General features: G+C 43.0%; 1 protein-coding gene across 1 annotated transcript; it reads right to left on the bottom strand.

Annotated features, from left to right (window-relative positions):
• Positions 1-893: 893 nt before the first annotated feature.
• SNTN (sentan, cilia apical structure protein) lies at positions 894-17,115 on the bottom strand. The gene is made up of 4 exons (XM_059937695.1): positions 17,006-17,115; positions 14,962-14,996; positions 6,590-6,729; positions 894-1,052 (listed from the first exon to the last, which is right to left on the bottom strand). Exons 1-4 carry the CDS (start codon positions 17,113-17,115, stop codon positions 894-896), a joined length of 444 nt encoding a protein of 147 aa, XP_059793678.1.
• Between the last annotated feature and the right edge of the window lie 5,590 nt (positions 17,116-22,705).

Below are 22,705 nucleotides of genomic sequence, written 5' to 3'. Positions count from 1 at the left end.
ATAGCCATAGGGGATGTGTATCCTTAAGACATGCCCACCTTTAGATCATATTCTCAAGGAGTTGTTGGTTAAATCATGGCCAGAAATTACAAAAATATTGGGATTTGGGGGTTTTAAGTCATATTTATTTAGGTAGAATTCACATACAGTAAAATTCACCCTTTTTAGTGTGCAGTTCTAAGAGCTTGACAGATGTGTGCAGTCATGTAACCATCACCACAATCAAGCTATAGAACATTCCCAACCCCCCTAAAAGTTCCCTCGTGCCTATTTGTGGACAACTCCATTTCCCACCTGCAGCCGTGGCAAGCACCGCTCTAGTTTTGCCTTTTGCAGAATATCAGTAGAGCTTATCTGACTTTGATCCCAGGTCTGGTGATAACAGCTCTTTTAGCATCCTGTAGCCCTTATCACAATTATAATTATACTGTATATGCAATTGATTGATAAATTGTTCGTAGCCTATCTCTACTGCTGGACTTCTGCAGGCATATCTGAAGGCAGAGATTGGCTGGTTCATTACTGTATCCTCAGCAGTAACATCAAGTAGAGGTTCAACACACATTGTTTAATGAGTGAATGAATGAGGGACTCAATGATTATAAGGAAAGTGCTCTAAGACACTATTGATGCAGCAAAAGCAATGCAATATTCAGTGGTATCAAATCTATCATATTGTAAAGCACCAGAGACTATATTATTTAAACATTTTTGAAGAGTATGCATAGACTTTTTAGTTACACTGGGTTTGAATATTAGCAATCAGAACCATCCTAGGCAACCCCAGGTGCATGATCAGTACCTTCAATTAATTAAAAATAAAATGAAAAAAAATTCAATAATTTAATACTGTCTTTTGCCCTTAATTTGTCTAACTATATATTTAAAGCTGTTTATTGCATAATTTTTACACTCCGTATATTTTGTAGCAAATCTGACATTACAGTGATGCTTAACAGTAAGATCATGAAATCCTCAAAATCCAGCTTATTTTCTGTATGTTCGTCGAGTTCAGAAAGGAGGTCTTTGTATCTTGGTTTGGTTTCTTGTCCATGTAAGCATAAAGAAGAAAAAGCAAAAAAACCAAATTCATCATGCCACCTCAGTTTTACAGATAATACGCAATAGTAAACATGCTATTAACAACACGTCAAGTTGCTACCATTGCTACTAGTTGAGCGCTGTATTAAATCTTTTCATGGGTTATCTCACTGAGTGCTCACAGTGACCTTATTGAATATGAACTATTATTTTCCCACCCTACAGAGGCAATGCCAGAGACTCAGTGAGAATGAAGTGATTTGCCCCAAGCTAGGCAGCCATGAGTGTGGAACCAGGATTCAGCGCATTGGCTACCTGATTCTGGAGCCCACACTCAACTGCTACCTCACTTCTCTACAGATACAGATACTGTTATGGTTTCAGAGTACAATCCCTTTGTTATTGGAGGTATCCACTATGTGCTCCACTGAGCATAAGATTATCCAGAAATATGGAATAAAATATGCTAAAAGAAAATATGTGCTGTGGAAGATTGTTCAGCCCTAAGTTTGATCATGAATCAAACCCAACTTCATAGTCCTCAGCAACAGAGTGAAGGAAAACATGTGAAAACACCTAAATGGAGGGGATTTTCAGTTCCAGCCATAGCTCGTGACATATCTTCCCAAGTGCATCAAAAACGTTAAGGTCATTTGATTCACTGCATTTAGTTTAACCCCAAACACTCATCCATGTGCTGGCTGCAAAAAAAGCCATCACAGCAATGACTAAGGCACTTTAAGAGTGATGATACCTTCCTCTTACAGGCTTAGACCTTTCATGTTTCTCTAGGCTGTTCCTCAAGAGGTCACACCTACCAGTGAGGGTGAAAGGACCTGTGTCTGTCTCCCTCCAGGAAGAGCTGGAGATAAGACAGAGAGAGAAGCCCTTTACTAGCGTAAAGCACTTTGCTCAAAGGTCAGAGATGGCTGGAGGTCTTCCTCCTCTTTTTTGCTGCATATTTTAAGACCACGGAGCTGGCGGAGGTCCAGACTTCTTGGGGCCTGACCCACCATCTTACTTTTTATCTTCTTAGCAGTGCTTTTAGGTCCTCAGTTTTACTATCTCTGACTGGCTATAGAGGGCTAAATCAGATCCCCCAAATTATGTTTAGGCTTATGAGAAAGGACATATTCCTTTCAGACCCAGGCCTCAGCCAGAAGGTCTGGCTCAGTTTACCAGAGAACCCTGTGTGAGGATTTAGGAGAAGGCCCAGTTAGCAGTGGAGACTCTTATGCTGTACCTGCCTTAGGGACTCTCACGGGGCAGAGCTGGGTGGCTGGTCCAAGACGGCATTCTTTTTTATCTAATTAATTAATTAATTAAATTTATTTTTGCTGTGCCGGCTCTTAGCTGTGGCAGGCGGGCTTGTTAGTTGTGGCATGCGGACTTAGCTGCAGCACGCATGCGGGATCTAGTTCCCCGACCAGGGATGGAACCCGGGCCCCCTGCATTGGGACCGCGGAGTCTTACCCGCTGGACCGCCAGGGCAGTCCCCCAAGACAGCATTCTGCCATGACGCTCCATGTCTGCTCAGTGGAGGGAAGTTATCACCACTGAGACTGAGGTTGCCAGGGACGAGCAGTCCCCTCAAGGCCCCTGAAGTCAGTCTCTGCTCTCATCTGGAGGAGAGGGCGGCATTGCACCGTGGTCTGGCTGAGTCCGCTGCTAGCGATCCCAGAACGGCTGCCTTTCCCGGGTTTAGCCTACACTGAGGGACACGAGGCTGAAGGTGTCTTTCCTGGTGACTTTGGTTTTAATTCTTTTCCTCTGATGTCCTCAGAGGGATGGTGCATCACACCAGGATGATCCGTCTACTAGGTCCTCATCTTCACGCTTGTTAAAAGCTCGCTGAGGTTTTGCCAGGTACGCGCAGCATTCTTTTTCTCTCTAGGATCTGTCATTTCTTTCGGCCTCTGATGTAAGCCGGTGATACAGGATTTGTTCTCCCACCCTCTCTGTAAAGACTCCCCAGAACTTTGGATCTCTTGTCTAATTCTGCCTGATGTTTCTGGCTGAAAAAACAGCTTTTCTTAAAAAAATTATTTCAAAAATGATATGTGTTTAATATTGGACATTTAGAAAAAATAAGAGTATGTAAAAATAACCCTTTACCCCGTTACCCAAAGATAGCTTACTATTATTAACATTTCTTTCCAGTCTTTTTCTGTGTCTTGTCTCTTTCTCTCTCTCTCTCTTTCACACTCACAGGCACACACACACACACGCACACACTCCTTTTTTAAAAAATTTATTTTAATTAATTAATTTTTTAACATCTTTATTGGAGTATAATTGCTTCACAATGGTGTGTTACTTTCTGCTTTATAACAAAGTGAATCAGCTATACATATACATATATCCCCATATCTCCTCCCTCTTGCGTCTCCCTCCCACCCTCCCTATCCCTCCCCTCTAGGTGGTCACAAAGCACCGAGCTGATCTTGTGCTATGCAGCTGCTTCCCACTAGCTATCTGTTTTACATTTGGTAGTATATATAAGTCCATGCCACTCTCTCACTTCGTCTCAGCTTACCCTTCCCCCTCCCCACGTCCTCAAGCCCATTCTCTATGTCTGCGTCTTTATTCCTCTCCTGCCCCTATGTTCTTCAGAACCACTTTTTTTTTTTTAGATTCCATATATATGTGTTAGCATACAGTATTTATTTTTCTCCTTCTGACTTACTTCACTCTGTATGACAGTCTCTAAGTCCATCCACCTCACTACAAATAACTCAGTTTCATTTCTTTTTATGGCTGAGTAATATTCCATTGTATATATGTGCCACATCTTCTTTATCCATTCATCTGTCAGTGGACACTTAGGTTGCTTCCATGTCCTGGCTATTGTAAATAGTGCTGCAGTGAACATTGTGGTACATGACTCTTTTTGAATTATGGTTTTCTCAGGGTATATGCCCAGTAGAGGGATTGCTGGGTCATATGGCAGTTCTATTTTTAGTTTTTTAAGGAACCTCCATACTGTTCTCTGTAGTGGCTGTATCAATTTACATTCCCACCAACAGTGCAAGAGGGTTCCCTTTTCTCCACACCCTCTCCAGCATTTATTGTTTGTAGATTTTTTGATGATGGCCATTCTGACTGGTGTGAGGTGATACCTCATTGTAATTTTGATTTGCATTTCTCTGACGATTAGTGATGTTGAGCAGCCTTTCATGTATTTGCTGGCAATCTGTAAGTCTTCTTTGGAGAAATGTCTATTTAGGTCTTCTGCCCATTTTTGGTTTGGGTTGTTTGTTTTTTTGATATTGAGCTGCATGAGCTGCCTGTAAATTTTGGAGATTAATCCTTTGTCAGTTGCTTCATTTGCAAATATTTTCTCCCATTCTGAGGGTTGTCTTTTCGTCTTGTTTATGGTTTCCTTTGCTGTGCAAAAGCTTTGAAGTTTCATTAGGTCCCATTTGTTTATTTTTGCTTTTATTTCTGTTTGTCTAGGAGGTGGCTCAAAAAGGATCTTGCTGCACACACTCCTTTTTAACTTTATTATGGAATAATTGACAAATATAATTGTATATATTTAAAGTGTACAGTGTGATGGTTTAATACACATGCGTTGTGGAATGATTACCAAGATCAAGATAATTAACACATCCATCACCTCACAGAGTTAACTTGTGTGTGTGTGTGTGCGTGTGTGTGGGGAGAATGCCCAAGATCTACCTCAGTGACCTTCAAGCATGCAGTACCGTATTACTAGCTATAGTCACCATGCTGTGCATTAGAGCCTCAGAACTTATTCTTCTTAAAATTGGAAATTTGCACCCTCTGACCTATACCATGCCACTTTCCCCTCCCCCTAGCTCCTGGCAACCACCAATCTAGTCACTGTTTCTATGAAACAGGCTTTAAAAAAAATCACTTACTTGTGGAATTAAAAAAAAAAGCCGATTTCACACACACTCTTTTGAAACAATCATAGATTCACGGGAAGTTGTACCCTTGACCCAGATTCCCCCAGTGGGTGGCACCTTATTTAACTGTGGTAGGCTAAAACCGTATATATTTATATCTTAAAGGAACTATAATACTTCTCTTTTAACCGTCTCAGAATACACATAGAACCTGAGAGACTGTTTACTTTTAAGTTTTTTCTTGCTCAATCTACCATTAAATGTTGGTGGTTTAGGTTCTGTGTGAGGCCCTCCTTTTTTCTTATGCATTTTCCCTAGGCTAGTATTTTCCAAAGTTTGAACATGTACTGCCGGTAGAATGTAACACAATTTTAGGTGATGCAAGAATAAATATTAAATAAGAATGAACAGTCATCTATATTTTTTTTACTACCTTTCACTTTTACCCACTGAATTTACATTTAAAATGGTGATCAAGGCTCCTTATAAAATAATTTAAGTAGAGTGTTCTCTTAACAAGTTCTAAGTAAATTATAATACAGGCTATAGGCAGATATGCGGAAAATATTGAAGATGGTATTCATGTGGCTGAGGTTTGAGAAAGATGCCTCTAGACGGTTTAGGTCACTCCCTTCTGTTCAGTAACCATGTTCATATGGCTCACTCTCACTGTTACAGATCTCTATTCTGACCTTCCTGCTCACGTATCCTGTTGCTGTCCGAGTTTCTCCACTTGACAGTTTCAAGGACATCTTAAACTTGACACGTGCTAACAGAACTCATCACCTGCCCCCACCTCCCACCCCACCTCAAATCTGCTTATTCTCCAGCCTTCCTCTTCTCTGGAAATGGGACCACCACCCACTTCTTCCCACAGTCAGAACCGAGGTATCATTATTTGTCCCCCCTTGTTCTTCAGCCTTCATGGTTATCAGATCCCGTTCATTCCACCTTCCAGATGCCTCCCATATTTGCCACCTTAGTCCAAACCAACATCTTTTGTTTGGATTCCTTCCCCACAGTTCCCCTTTCCTTTGTTTCACTCCCCATCCCAACCAGTCTCATCTCCTACTGCAGCTGGTGTAATTTCTTTGACCTGGATTTAGAAACTTCCCTGGCTTCCTCCTGCCCTCACACTATGCCTCTGTAAGAAGTGGCTTCTCTCCACCTCCTCGGCCTCCTCTTCCACTGCTTCCTACTTCCGTCTCTCTTCTCACCAATACTTACTGGCCCTCGTAGGTCTTTGACACGCTTTATGCCAAATCCTCTGCTGGGAATGCCATCACTCTCATGCCGCACGCACCCCGCCCCCAGTCCCTGCTCACTCTTGAGCTCGTTCTTCAGATCTTAGCTATACCTTAATTTCCCAGGAGCTCTTTTTTGACCACCAAGCCCAAGATGGTCCCTCTGTTTTATTCTCTCACTGCATGTTCTACTCTTTCACGGTTCTCTATTTCTAATTACTTTTTCAGCACATCTCTCTATTCTGCTGCATTGTTAGCTTGTTCACTGCATTAACCCCAGTGCTCAGGTCACTTCCTGGCATAGGGTAGGTGTCCAATAAACATTTGTGGAATGAAGCAACATAATGGTGCCTCTGAGCTGGAGTTGTTGACTCTTCAGGCCAGCCGTTATGGCGTGGGCCCCTGTTTCTTGGTACCTGTTAGTTCTCTTACCTCTGTGAAATTCCTAAATTGGGTTTGCAGTAGATTTTTGGCAGTAGCTTTCCCAAGTTTACCATCAGGGTCAGAAAAGTTTCTGAAAATCATAGCGGCAGTGGCGATGGCTTTTTCCAGATCTGAACCCTTGCGTAGAGCTGTGAGAGAAGAAATGTACAACTGTGTAGCCTAGGTTAGAAATGACCCTTCCCCAGACATGAGGCTCTACCTTCCAGGGGAACTTAGGGAACAGGGCTGGAAGGTTTGTGTCAATGTGATCCTGGCCTTGGGCTCTTTGCCACCTATCTGGGAGTGGGACATGGGGGTGTCTGATCCTTGATCTTTAAACAATGGAGAACAAAAGTCCCTCAGTAGCAATTAGAATTAGTAGAATTAGGATGAGATTTATCACCCTCTTCCCCTGTGACCTTGGGAAAACACCTGACCTCTCTAAGCCTTGGTCTTCCGATGTGTAATTTCATTCAGTTATTCAACAAATATTTATAGAGCATCTACTGTGTGCTTGGCTCAGTCCCTGGCATTAAGGATACCTCATTGAATAAGACAAAGTCCTGCTCTTTTGGAGTCTATATTCTGTGTCAGATAGAGCATCACCACATGCCAGTGTGATAAAGGAGAATGACATCCAGGACAAGTCCTTTGATACCATGGTAGACAAGGGATCTCTTTGAATCATGACCTCAATCACAGTGATCTAGCTGGTTTCTCTGATTTAAATTCCTTGAAAGGCTGGTACTAGCTCAGTCCCTTCCAGTGGGTAGCACACAGTGAACTCTGAGAACTGCACAAAGGACAGTGAAGAAATTCTTATCCTCTCTGTTCTCTCAGTCCCCAATATACCCCTATTATAGAACTTTTCCTGCTTTACAGTTATTACATGTTTAATCATCTTTCTCTCTAACTATAATACAAGCTCCATGAGGCCAGAGATCATAGCTTTTTTTATCACTATATTCCCAGTGACCAGTACAAATGCCTGCTATGAAGTAGGTGCCAGTAAATGCTGTTGAATGAATGAATAGGAAGAAGAGAAGAGAAAAACAAAATCCAACAGCTTTCTGCCCAGGTAATGTGCAACAATCATGGATTCAAAGAAAGATGATCAGTCAGATATTTGTGACTTTTGTATCGAGCACTTACTGTGTTTCTGGTACTTTCTGAGCTGTTCAGCACATGGAAGTGACACAACCAGATGTGGCCTCTGCCCTCATCTATATTACAATCTAGTGGGGTAATAAATAATAATCAAGAGGATATGTGTATATACATATATTTGTTTTATACATATTTGATAATTATTTATTTCTCCATATACACATATATTATGCATATTTGCAACTTGTATGGGGCAAAGAAGGTATAGAAACAGAAGAAATAGAAAATTACAGAGTGGGTCTCAGAGGAAAAGTACTGAGATAGGTTGTCTTGGAGGCATCTATTATATAAGTAGATTAATATTTAAGCTAAGACCAATACGGTGGGAAGGACCTGCCATCTAAAGGGTGGGGTGGGTCAGCCTGGGATTAGGGTTGTGTTGAGTGTTCCAGGCTCAGGGAACAGCATATGTGAAGGCTCAGATCAGGAGCCTGGCACGTTGGAGGAGCTGAAAGGAGACAGTTGTGGCTGGATTCTAGAAGCTGAAAGGGTGTTTCATTAGAAAGGTTGGCAGGGGCTAGACCATGCAGGGCTCCTAGGTTGTGGAAAGGAATCAGGATTTTCCATCACATGTACAGAGAAGGCTTTAAAAGATTTTAAGCATTTAGTTTTTTTTTTTTAAATTAAAGTTCAATACACAACATGGTTAATCAACTATACCCCAATATAAAATAAAAATTTAAAAAAAAGTTAGATGGAATGACAAGAGTTAAGAGGAATGGATGAAGGGAAAAAAACTGTGGACCTTCTCAGTTTTTACTGTATCTCTGAACAGGACTCCGACTAAATGGTAAATTGTGTATATAAACATCTGCCAAAGCATTCTAATCAATGTGTTGGCCTCTCTTTCTCTTGCATGAGGAAATGTGCGTCCTCTCCATCCCCCCATGCCATCTCACCCACAATTAGGCCGAAGCTTGAGGCATTCGGACTTCCTGGTCCTGCAAATGGATAACTCTTTCTTGCCCCTCACTCAAGAGTACCCACTTATTTGCTCGCAAGCTAGAGCAAGTCAAGGACAAGCTAGAGCAAGTCAAGCAATCTGGTTGGGATAGGAAGTTGGAGCTGCCATTTATTGTGCATCTATTGTGTGCCAGATACTTTAATAAGTTGTATATTTACTTCTCATAACCACCATAGGGATTATTATACCATTTAAATTTTTATTGTGTTTTTAAACGTTTTATTTTGATATGATTATAAATTTATAGGAAATTGCCAATAAATATGCAAAAACAATCTCCTGCACTGGTTCCCCCAAGAAACATCTTGCATAATTACAGTACAACATCCAAAGCAAGAAACTGACATTGATACGATCCACAGTTTGTTCAGATTTTACCAGTTACATATGCACTCATCCTGTGTGTGTGCGTGTGTGTGTGTGTAGTTCTAGGCAATGTTACCAAATGTGTACCTTTGTGTAACTATCACCACAATCAATATACAGAACTGTACCACCAACTCAAGATTCTCTCATAGTAACCCTTTATAGTTACAGCCAATCTTTCTACCTGCCCCCTCCCCCATCCCTAACCCCTGGCAATCACTAATCTGTTCTCCATCTTCATATGTTATGAAACAACAAATGTTCTGTGAATGGAATCATACAGAAGTTCTCTGAGAATGGCTTTTTAAACTCAGCATCATTCCCTTGAGTTTTTTTTCTGTTTTTATTTTTTTATTGGGGTATAGTTGCTTTACAATGTTGTGATTCCCTTGCGCTTTTTTTTTTTTTAATAAATTTATTTATTTATTTATTTGATTTTTGACTGTGTTGGGTCTCCGTTGCTGCGAGCAGGTTTTCTCTAGCTGCAGCGAGCAGAGCTACTCTTTGTTGCGGTGCGCGGGCTTCTCATTGTCGTGGCTTCTCTTGCTGTGGAGCACGGGCTCTAGGCGCATGGGCTTCAGTAGTTTGGGCACACAGGCTCAGTAGTTGTGGCGCACGGGCTTAGTTGCTCTGCGGCATGTGGGATCTTCCCGGACCAGGGCTCGAACCCATGTCCCCTGCATTGGGAGGCGGATTCTTAACAATTTCGCCACCAGGGAAGCCCCTCCCTTGCGTTTTATCCAAGTTGTTGCATGTATTGATGGTATTTTCCTTTTCATTGAGTAGTATTCCATGATATGAATGTACCACATTCACCACCGAAGGACATTTGAGATGTTTACAGTTTTGACTATTTTAGGGCTTTCCCATTCCCACGTAAAGTTTAGAATAAGTTTGTCTGTTTTTTTTTAAAAAACAACTTGAATTTTGTGATATTTCATTAAACTTAGAGAGCAACTTGGGGAGAACTGATATCTACTATGTTGACTCTTCCAACCCATGAACACAGTGCATCTCTCCATGATTATACCATTCCATAGATGAAGAAAGGATAGGATCTTGCTGAGGACACATTAATAAGTGGCAGAGGTTGAATTTGAATCCATGTTGAAAACATAAGCCTCATGAAGATAGGAATGTTTTGCCTGTCTTCTCTTCTGTGGAAACTTCAGCACTTAGAACAGTGCCTAGGACCTAGGAGGTGTTTCATAAATATCTGTGGAATCAATGTCTGCAGAACCTGTATCCTTAGCTTCTTACTCCTTGATTTCCTCTTTGGTCTCTGATCCTCAGTCTCATTCTGACCTGTGGCTTCTGTCTGCTAGTCCAGTGGCTGGCCCTCCATCTAGACTACTCTCCCAGACTCAGAAAGTTCCCTGTTTCTTTGCACTCAATTTTTAGCTCTTTTCCTCCTATCCTTATCCACCTCTTCCCTTCACTTCTGCCACATCCTGAAACTCACATTGAAAATTGGGATTTTTTTGGCTTCCCTGGTGGCGCAGTGGTTGGAAGTCCGCCTGCCAATGCAGGGGACACGGGTTCGAGCCCTGGTCCGGGAAGATCCCACATGCTGCGAAGAAACTGAGCCCGTGTGCCACAACTACTGAGCCTGCACTCTAGAGCCCGCATGCCACAACAACTGAAGCCCACGTGCCTAGAGCCCGTGCTCCGCAACAGGAGAGGCCACCGCAATGAGAAGCCCACACACCGCAACAAAGAGTGGCCCCCGCTCACTGCAACTAGAGAAAGCCCACGCGCAGCAACGAAGACCCAACGCAGCCAAAAATAAATAAATTAAATAAATAAATTAAAAAAATAAAAATAAAAAGTAAAATTGGGATTTTTTCCTCAATCACCCAAGACTTTCCTGCTCATCAAAAACAAGGAGATGGCATATTTCTTTTAGCTCATGTCTCCCTTTCCTGGGAGGTGGGGTTGAGGTGGTGAGGAGCTGTATGGTGGTAACTTGGCATTTACGTGGCTAAAGAATAAACTCTGTTTATAAATAGTCTTGTTTTTAAGAAGCAAAGTGCTTAGAAGAAACATCTTAATTCCTTCGGAGGTAAATATCCCTTCTGTAACTTTTATCAGTTGATTTATTTATTCATAACCCAGAATAACTAGACAGGGCTTTAGTATGGCTTGTTCTACTGGGCCTGAGACTTCTCATGGGGGACAGTAATCTCTTCCTCTCCTGGCTGTGCCCTTCTGGAAAGGAACGGGTGAGCTTCCAAGCTGTGAGTGAGCTTGCAAGTAATGATAGACACCTTTCTTGTTTACTGTGTGCCAGATGCCTTTCAAACATAAGCTTATTTAATGCTTCATAAACCCAGAAAGGTAGGTACTATTTGTGTCTCTATTTTACATATTGGAAACTGACACATGGAGAGATTAAGAATCTTAAGGTCACATTGCTGCCAGGTGGCAGAGGAAATATTCGAAAGTCTGTCTGCCTTCAAAGGCCATAGAAAGATCTGCCACTTCGGAATAACTCCTTTTAAGAGCATCTCCATGGAGGCTGTGGAACCAGACATTTCCCAGTCCTCTGATGAAGTTCAGGTCTGACTGCTCTCTAAATGGGGACTCCATCTGGACTAGCCCACTTCTCTTCCCTCTCCTCCATTCATTTTAACACAGCATGCATTTTCCCTGACTATAAAATAACATATGCTCGTGGTAAAAACCGAACTAGAAAAAAATTTAAAATAAAAGATAAAAACGAGCTCCGGTTATCCTACCGATACTGATGAGACTTTGTGAGGCGTTTTTTGGTTTCCTCTTTTTATGGTTGGGTTCTTCCCTTAATAAACTCAGCGTGTTGCCTCTTAATTCCTGCCCTGTCTGCCTCACAGAGTTGTGAGCGAATATGTGAAAGCCTATTGTAAAGGGCGAAGTGCCATTAAAAATGCAAAGGATTGATGTTTCTTTTTGGGCGTCTTTTATGGCCTCTCTTGCCTTTGGAATGGGGGTGGGGGGAGGGTGTTAATCTAGGCACTTCATGTCCACATTTCCTGCTAGCTCCTACCTCACTTTTTATGCTTTAATAATACTAAACTGTCTGCAGCTCCTTACACACTCCGTCCTCCCAGCAAGTACTTATTGCCGGGCCTTGTCCCAGTTCTGGGGAGAGAGCAGTGAGCCATGTTAAGAGAACAGCTCCTTGGTTCCTGGAGCTTTTGCATCGTGATGGACGATTACGGAGCCCACGCTCTGTATGCCGCCACTTTCTTTACGGGAGGCATATGATTTGACTTATTTAGTTCTTACATCAGTCCTCCGAGGTGGGTTCCAGTATCACCTCCACTTTATAGATGAGGAAACTGAAGCACAGAGAGGTTAAATAGCTTGCTCAAGGTCACACAGTCAGTCTGGTTCCTCACCGTGACACATGCTGCCTCTAGATCTTGCTTTTCAGACAGTGTATCCTGCAGGATTCTTTCCCAAACCCTGGGATAGGGCTACCTGCCCCTCCTTTGTGCTTCTCGACTTCCCTAAACATAAGCTTGTCATAACCTTCCGACTGAAACACTGTTTATCTGTCTCAATTACCTTCTAGATCAGTGCTGTCCAAAAGAAATGTAATACCAGCCCGAATTATAATGAAATTTTTTCTAAGTAGCCACATTAAAAAAGTAAAATGATGCAGATAAAATTATTTTAGAAATATATTATTTAACCCAATTTATCAAAATATCATTTCAGCATGTGATCAACATGAACAAATTACTCAGATATGTTACACTTTTTCTTACTAAGTCTCTTAAATCTGTCATATATTTTACACTTACAGCACAATTCGATTCAAACTAACCACACTTTAAGTGTTCCATATCCACAGGTGGCTAGTGGCTACCATATTGGACAGTGCAGCTCTAGGCTGTATGTTCCCTGAGGGCAGTCACTGCATCTTATTTATCATCGCGTTCATTCCCAGGCCCTGGCGTGTTGTAGGCCTTAGCATAGACGTGTGCTGAACTGAGCTGACTTGAACTTAGAACAATCCCTGCCTCTTTCTCCTCACCTGCCCTGGAAAGTGGAACCTAAAATGTGAAACATTTCATCTAGTGAGTTCCTAACACTTTAGTGTAGTAGAAACACAAACCTCAGTACAGCAAAGTGTCAGAATCACCTCATTTTAGAACTTCTCTTAATATTAGTTATTTTTTCAAAGGAAGAAATGAAGACCTACAGGAGAAACGTGGTTTTTCCCAGTATGCATCAGTCGTACATGGCAGAACTAAAAATTAGATCTCTTCTGTTTTCTTGCTAGATTGATAGTTTCCCCAATATTCTAGCACTTTTCAAACTTTTCCACTATAAAACTACTTTGGATGCTACAGGCAAATATGTACTCAACACCCATTTCTATCCACCTCCCCCAAGAGATCAAGGGCATAAGCCCAAACAGCCAGAAGTGAAAATGTGGGTTGGTACTGACTTCTATTCCATGATCTAGCCCTGCTTGATTTCAGTGAATAACACTTAAAATTACCATTGAATAAAATACATTCTGGCAAGGTGAGCCATATTTATCCTGTGTTTTCTTAAGGCATGGGAATAAATGTGGCCCAGTTGTCTACTGGAAGGAGTCTGGTGCCAGGAATGATGTGTGTGTGTGTGTGTGTGTGTGTGTGTGTGTGTGTGTGTGTGTGTATGTATTGGTGGGCAGCGTGGATGATAGAGAGTTACACTCCCCCCTCAGCCTCCCAGAGGGGGCTGTTATACGAGAAATGACATGGATATTTATCATGTCACGGACATGATATTTTGTCATTGACATTATCAAAAGTGCCTGAAATTGTGAAACAGAAATCATGGGTCTCTTGTGTTGTGATAGTGTAACAATAATATTCTCACCAAGTTGAAGATTTATTTAAATAGAAATATAAAGCATCTCCTCTGGAGACATAGACCAGCCATCTAGGAGGAAAAATAACTGCAATAGAGTAGAATCCAGCTGTGCTTGTTACTCTATAAAGAAGCCACATGTTTTGGAATAAGATAATGATCCCAGTATATGAGTGTATTTTTTCTTATATTGTTATTTCCATGACAGTATTGTTGGCTCTAAAAATATTTTACCTATAAAATGGAGTGCTGAGGGCAAATGTTTACACCTTGGGAGTTTGCCACACTATGTTTTGCTCAATCAACAGAGGCAGTTGGGGACTGATTGCACCCTGAATACCACTGAAGGTTTATGAGTCCGATGCTGATGGTCTTGCTCTGGACACACTGAGGATACTGCCCACGGAGGGCCAACTGGCCATGGTGGGATGAACACTGAATTAGGAGTCAGGGATCCATGCTCCTATTATAGCTGGGCCTTTAAATTTGGGTGAGCTCATTCCTATCACTGGACCTCAATTCCCAAATGTTTAAAAAGAACATCAGGGACTTCCCTGATGGCGCAGTGGTTAAGAATCCGCCTACCAATGCAGGGGACACAGGTTCGAGCCCTGGTCTGGGAAGATCCCACGTGCCGAGGAGCAACTAAGCCTGTGGGCCACAAGTAGTAAGCCTGTGCTCTACAGCTCGCAAGCCACAACTATTGGCGCCTGCATGCCTAGAGCCCATGCTCCACAACAAAGGGAAGCCACCGCAATGAGAAGCCTGCACACCGCAAGGAAGAGTAGCCCCCGCTCGCCGCAACTAGAGAAAGCCCGCGCGCAGCAACGAAGACCCAACGCAGCCAAAGATAAATAAATAAATAAATTTATAAAAAAATAAAAATAAGAATAAAAAGAACATCATAAATGCTTGATGATTTATCTACAAGCTCTCTTACATCGTTGGCGTTCTTTGGTGTCCTATTATTTTTAACTCTTGGCATGCTCTCATGGTAGAGAAGAAACACAGATGTCTCTGTCACCCCAGGCCTTACCTTTTATTGAAGCCAGTTGTTTGGATATTGAAATGCTGCCAACAAAATGATAGAAACATAATGATTCTGGGAGTTTGGGTATTGATATCAGCATCTAAAGTAGAGCAATATAATGATTTAAAAATTAATTTATTTTCAGTAAATCTGCCCTGAGTGTTCTGGTGGAGCTGCCATCTGTCTTTCAAAATCCTTTCTCCCCTTGTCACATGGTAAAGAAGTACAGTACTTGGCAATGGCTGGCCCACATATCCTAGCCTTTTGTGACCATATGACCAAATGCCCTCCAATGGAAAAGGAGCAGAAGAGAAGTGGTCACCTTCTACGCAGCCTCTTCCGTGCCCTTTCCTGTTTCCAGTCAGTTAACACAGAAATTATCAGGAGTACTTTGGAAGCCGCATCTTGAAGCCACAAGCCACATCAGCCTGTGTCCCTACATGGTGGCATGGAGTAAAACTGCCACCAACCTGGAACCCCGACTCTGACCTGTCACATGAAAAAGAAAAAAATAACCTCTTGCTCTGTAAAAGACTAAGGATTTGAAGTGTATTTGTTCCAGCAGCTTAGCCTGCCTAAGAATCTACGTACTGTGCTAGGGGCTGGGGACGCATCAGTGAATGATTGAGATGTCCCCACACTCTTGGGGCTTAGAGTCTAGTGCAGAAGGCAGATGTTCAACCCGTGATTCAATACAGAGCAATGGCAGAGCGCATACAGAGGGCAGGGAAGGACTAACCCAGTCTGCAGGTCAGGGTAATGGTATTTTATCCGAACCAAATGAATCATTAGGTGATGAAGGAGGAAGAGTGTTCCAAGCAGAGGGAAGAGTGTGTGCTGAGCCCCGGAAGCGGGAGAAAGCATGGCAAGATTGAAGAACCAGAGGAAGAACAGTGTGGCTGGAACATGGAGAGGGAAGGAGATAGCGGTGGAAGAGGAGGCTGCAGTCAAGGGTCAGGACCAGAGCACTTGGAGTGAGCCTTAGGGTGGACCCAGGTTGTTAACCTAAGGGTGGTGGGAAGGAAAGGGGCAGCATGATCAGATTTGCATTTGGGGAAGTTATTCCACCTGATATATGGGAAGGAGAGTGGAAAGGGACCAGATGGGAGGCAGGGAGGTGGACCTTGCTGCTCCCTTATAAAAAGCAAACAACATCTGCTTGATACTTCAACCCCCAGTGGCTGGAGTGGTTGGAGAAAGCCAGTAAGAACAGTAGAACTTGGTCATATCTTTGACAGCTCTTTAAAGGGAACTTTTGGGTTTGAGATCTGGTTTGGCACTAACTAGTCAAGAGATCGTGACCTTTGGGGGCCTCATTTTTCTTCCTTGTGAAGTTAGGAAGCTGGACTCTATGATATCTTGGACCTTTTACGGTCTTCTCCATGAGCTACTCCTAATTTTCTAAAAATGCACCCTTATTACCTTTCTGCACCCTTATTATCTCCTTCATAGGATAAAGGATGTGCACTTTACCCTACGTACACTTTACACGATGTACACTTGCAACATGGCTCGTGTTATTTTCTTTTGCCACGATCTCCTCCATCAGAGCGTGAGGCCCTTGACAGCAAGAGTTCTGCAGATTCTCCATATCTCCTACCCCTGGCCCCGCAGAATACCTGGCACCTGTCAAGTGCTCAAAAAGTTTTTTGAACTAAAGCAGGTCCCCTAAAGGGAATTACGTAAGGAAGAATATTTCTCATTTATTAGGCATAATTTCACACATTTGCATGATCCAAAACCATTTCCCTCTCTCATGGATAATTTGAAAGAATATGTCATACCCTTAAAAACATTAGCAATTTTGATTTACAAATGTTTTTCAAGAGGCAATCAAAGACATTTGTGTTAATTGTATCACTTTTTCAGTTTGCAATCAAAGCTGCAAATTTGTTCTCTTTAATTTTCCAACTCAATTGAAAGCAGGATTGAGGTGGGTAACAGGCACCAAACTGGCACCATTTGGGCTACCAAGTTGTAGCCATGAACTCTGGAAATAGACCTGCAAGCTTAAATGAAACTCGATAAAGGAGAGCCAAGCGCCACTGACCTTCTGGGCATTGTCCTAGGTGCTAAAGTAGATGTTGCGGCTGCAGAAGGATTGGGCTCCCCTTCCAAGTGGAGTGCTTGGTCCTGGGTACTGTGCATACAGCCACACATACTCTGGTCTCCTGTTGTGTGTCGGCCCTTCCTAAGCGACAGTTACTTGCCCACTGTTACTATTGTCATTCGTTCCATGGCAACTATACAGTGGCCCTCGTAGAAGAGCCTTTCCCTAGTGTTATTTGCAGGCAGACATTAAACCACTTATGCAGTCAACAAATATTTGAGTATCTGCTGTGGGCCAGACACCGTACAAGGTACTGGGGACACAACAGTGAGAAAACTCAGACATGGATTTTGATCCCAGGGAGCTTAGTGGTCAAGGCTGATATTAATCACATAATCACAAAAGAAGTCACCCCTGTGACAATACCGTGCAAGGGGGATGCTATGAGTTTGGTGTCAGTCAGGGAGGTGAGGGAGACATCCCTGGGGAGGTGATGTGTGATGCCGAGTAGGAAGGAACGAAGTAGGTGAGAGGGCAAGGGATCCACATGGTAGGCAGATGGAACAGCCTGTGGGAAACCCAGTGGCAGGAGGGAGTGTGGTGATCGGGAGGGACTGAGAGAAGGCCAGGGTAGCTGGACCAGAGAGGCTGAGGGGGAGGGAGGCTCCAGGTGAGGAGGAAGAGGAGGCACGGTGACTGGACGACGCAGGAACTGGGAGGCCACGGTAGGGAATTTTCACTTTATGTCAACAGAATAGGAAACCATTTGTGAGTTTTAGGCAAGGAGGCTGATAAACTTAGATTTACAGTCTGGAGACGTCACTCTGGCTTCAGTGTGAATAATGGTTTAGAGAAAGGAACAGAGTAAATTCAGGAAGACCAGTAGGAAGGCTATTTCACTTGTGTTTGCTTAGAGCTTGTTCTGTAAAAGCTGGGGGATGTCAGCTCAGTCAAATGAGTCTGGGTCAGGGAAGACATGACCAGCGATTACTTAGATCACTGGTGAGTTGATGGGTGAGAGGAGATAGATCTCAAGAGAAGCCAGGAATAGTCATTGTTCCGGCTTCCGCTTGGCTCCAGGGACGCTGCTGTCGTTACTGCATCACTGGTCACTGCTCCACCATATGGCCCCTCCACTTGCTCATTGCCTGCTTCTCTTTATGGTTTTCTTTTCTGTTCTCCCTCTACCTCCTAATTTCCTTAGCATTTTTCATTTAAATATGGGAGTGAGAGAGAGTTTGATTGATCTCACTAATTACTGTTGTCCATACTGGTCAGAGTTTTAATGCCAGCCCGCCCCATCGGTTGTCAATTAACCTATGCAATTAGCTCCCTCGGAGCAGGTGAGGACCCTAAGCCAGCTTCACTGCCCACGTTAAAACCAACAGCTGGTTTCCTCAGCGGAGAGCTCTGAGTAGGTTTCTGAGAATCTGGATTTGTAAGAAACACGCCAGATGATTCTGACATGGACTGTATTGCAGAACTGTTGGCGGTGGTTAAACAGAGGCTCTGGAGTAGTTTGAATTCTGACTCTGCCATTTACTAGCTGTGTTACCTGGGATAAGATCCTTAAAATGGCTAAGTCTACTTTCTCATTTATAAAATAATACTCTCCTCATGGAAATACGTTTCTCGTGGAAAGCACAGTGTCTGATACACAGGGAGCAATCAATAATAGACACGGAGAAGATGACAGTAGAGATGACATGTCATCAGGATCCTGGCAGAACAAAGACTCTAACTTGGATGGCATCAGAGACACCCATGAAGGGATCACTCAGCGGTCACAGTTAGGAAAATAAACAAGGATGTCGAGGCACCCAGAGACTAGAAGCGATGGGAGACTTACCACTCTTGTCCTGAAGGAGCAAGGAGAGGAAATCGGATGACGGAGCCCAGAGAGAGCAGGATTCTTGGAGCAGGGGCCACTTGACAGAAGCCGTGGATGAAGGGAGACAGCCGCGGCTGCAAATCAGGCAAATCAGGGAGGGAGTGGGGAAAAGATACCCCAGGCTCTGATCTCCAGCCTGTGCCTCCCATTAACCAAACCAATCAGGGAACCAGCAGGAAGGAGGCCTGGGAGGTGGAGTCTGAGGAATCAACCTCCTGGGGCAGAGACTGGAATAGGAGGGTGGGGTAAACAAATGGGAAGAAACATGATGATGATGGTGATGATGGTGATGATGGTGAGGACGATGGTGCTGATGGAAGCAAAATACTGGGAATCAGGTTTATTGATAACCTTCTCCTCAAGAATGAATCAAACTTAGGATCAAAAAGGCGTAGCAGGGCTTCCCTGGTGGCACAGTGGTTAAGAATCCACCTGCCAAGGCAGGGGATACGGGTTCGAGCCCTGGTCCAGGAAGACCCCACATGCCGTGGAGCAACTAAGCCCGTGAGCCACAACTACTGAGCCTGCAAGCCACAACTACTGAGCCCACGCTGTAGAGCCCGCGAGCCACAACTACTGAACCTGAGTGTCACAACTACAGAGCGTGTCAATACAGAGCGTGTCACAACAGAGCGTGTCACAACTACAGAGCTGGGCTCCAGGCACTGGGATAACGGGTATTGATTTTTTTTTTTCAAGGCCTAATCCAATTCTGTTATTCTATAGGCAGCTCTGTTCTTTTTCTGCAGTAAAAGGAGACGAGAAACTTACTTTCTTTCCTGCTGAGACAGTGTCTTATGTAGCTAGGCAATAGCAATCTAACTTTGAGATGGAAGCGTCCTTGCAGCTACTGGCACTGGTCCTTCCCTGACACTCCCCTTTTTCTTCGTTGATTTTGCCACGCTGGTGCAAAAGGACTGTGAGGCCTACTTCTATAGCTAGATCCTCTTTTGTGAGACATAACTATAGGCAAGAAACACAAGGTGGTTCTGCTATAAATTTTATACTCCATCTCTGTACTCTATCATTTAATGAGTGTTTACTATGTTGTTGATATGGTGCAAGGTATGTTTTTAATGTATAAAATTATGGTAAAATAGATGTAACATAAAATTTACCATGTTAATCATTTAAAGTGTGCAGTTTAGTGGCATTAAGTGTGTTCACATTGTTGTGCAACCATCACTGCCATCCATCTCCAGAACTCTTTTCATCTTGCAACGTGAAACTTGGTACCCATTCAGCAATAATTGCCCACTTCCCCTTCTCCCCATTGTACGTACGTACCACCTTTTGTTTACCCATCCATCCATCAGTGGATACCTGGGGGGCTTCCACCTTTCGGCTGTTATGAATAATGGTGCTCTGACTGTGGTGTACAAATATATGTTTGAATCCTTGTTTTCAACTCTTTTGGGGTTTATAACCAGGAGTGAAATTGCTGGAGCATATGGTAATTCCATTTTTAATTTTTGGAGGAGCCACCATACTGTTTTCCATAGCAGCTACACCATTTTATATTCTTACCAGCAGTGCACGTGTTTTTGTTTCTCCACCTCCTTGCCAATACTTTATTTTTCTTCCCTCTCCTCGCTTTTTCTTTTGATAGTAGCCATTCTAATGAGGCGTTATCTTATTGTGGTTTTGGTTTGCATTTCCCTAAGGATTAGTGATGTTAAGCATCTTTTCGTGTATTTATTGGGCATTTGCCTATCTTCTTCGGAGAAATGTCTATTCCAGTTCTATTTAAAGTGTCTATTTAAAGTTCTCAACTTTAAACTGGGTTGTTCTCTCTCTCTCTCTCTCTTTTTTTTTGTATTGTAAGAGTTCTTTATATACCCTAGGAAAGTTTTGTTTTTGAATATTATCTCATATAATCTTCATAATAACATGGAATAGAAGTGTCATTAACTCAACTCTATAGCCGAGGACCTTGCAATACACATAGAGAAATGAACTTGCAATTCATTCCCCCCCAAAATATTTATTGAGTCCTCACTATAAGTCTGACACTATTAAAAGTAATGAGGATACAACAGTGAAGAAACGAAACAAAGAACACTGCCCTCCTACAGCACACATTTGAGTAGGCAGATTAGATCTGCTGGCTACTAGAATTTGTTAATTCTCTTACACGGCATGGGGAGGGTACCTCAGTACCACCAGGTGGGGTAGAAGTCCAGGGTTCCCACATGGTCTCAACTGACACCATGCCAGGTGGGAGGACTCATTAGCGCCTTTGGAGGATCAGTGTCCTAACCGCTTTCTCAGTCTTCTCTGATACCACCTGATGTGCTGGCTGAGACCCTTCGTTACAGCCTGGGGGGTGGAGTCTAGGTTCATCACTTCATCTTTGTTGGTTTGGTTGCGGGTAGGGCATAGTTGTAATGGTGACTGGCTGCAGTAGAATAGTTATTTCCTAAAAGTATTCTGTCCTGCTGGGCTGTTCTTTTCCTGCCCCTTTGGCTACAGAGAGAGCGAGCTTTTGTTGGGGCTATTATTGTCTGTGCCACTTGGTGTTTCAGGTGGGCGGCACCCAGCCTGGAATATATGTGGCAAAAAGAAACCCCAGGGAATCCAGTGCCTTGTGGTTCGAGTCCTGGAGTCCCTTACAGTCTGTCTTCTCTCCTTCATCTTTTACACTTGTGTTTGTTTTACGTATAACGTCCAGGGTTTTTAGTTGCACTTAGTAGGAGGATTAGGGAAAATATGTCTACTTCATCTTCCCAGAAATGGAAGTCCCTGTGTAACTTTAGAAACATTAGCTTATTTAAATACTTGCAGTGTAATTACGAACAAGCTCAGAGAGCTTAAGTAACTTGCCCAAGAGCCTGTTTTCGGACCCGATCCCTACAGCTTATATACCCTCACTCACGATGCTTCTTTACCAATAATGGTACCTGCCTTTATGGAACGCCATGCATCTCTGTCAGTGTCCTAGCTGCCTCCATATACTGTGTAGCTGGGTCCTTATTTATTTATTTAGCCTCTCTAATAACTTTGGTATCTACATTTTGTTAACCTATTTCTGTCTGTCCGTGCTGTTGTGATGCCCTAATGGTTGGCACTGGAATGATCCTGTCTTTGTAATGGGACCCTGCTATTAACCCCCTATGGTGACGGCCAGCACACTCCCACAGAAGGGTAGAGAGTCAGGCTTTCTGAAAATACAGTTAGTACGTAGCAGAATTTGACCCTCACACGTTACATATTTTACGTGATACTTTTTTCGTCCGTCTGTTTTTAATCAAACAGTTATTTTGGATTTGTTATCCACGAGACAGCAGGCACTGGGACCCCAAGCTCGTCAACAATGCAAGGGGCTCCCTTGTCAGACTCTTCTCCTCTCTTTGGTTGGTCATTGTTGGCAAAACCACCTGAAAAAAACAAAACAAAAACAAAAACGTGGCTTTGCTATGGGCCGGGCTGGTGAAGTTGCCAGCAGATGGCTTAAAGCATTTAACTACCTGTCCTGATGTAGTGAAAATTGGATTTCTGAATAAGAATGCTCGATGTTTTATTGGTCTGGGCTTTAATTATCTTACAATGTAATGGGAGAAAAAGCGAGAGCCTTTCATTTTCCACTGGTGACTGTCATTTTGCAGACCTTTCTGACGCTTGCTTGAGAGGGAGAAACTGCTTCTGCTGGTCACTGGAGCAGCCTGCGGCCCCTGTGTGAATAAAACATGCCAGGTAATTTCTGTGATGCGGCCAACACACATGTATGTAGAATCGATGCTTATTATCCCGTCAATTAACAGAGATAATTAAAAAGATTTTAAGCTTTGTGATTGTCGGGAATCCCCCAC

Source organism: Balaenoptera ricei, chromosome 11 (assembly GCF_028023285.1).
Source record: "Balaenoptera ricei isolate mBalRic1 chromosome 11, mBalRic1.hap2, whole genome shotgun sequence".
Lineage (NCBI taxonomy): Eukaryota > Metazoa > Chordata > Mammalia > Artiodactyla > Balaenopteridae > Balaenoptera > Balaenoptera ricei.
This window is presented reverse-complemented; position numbering and strand designations above follow the sequence as displayed.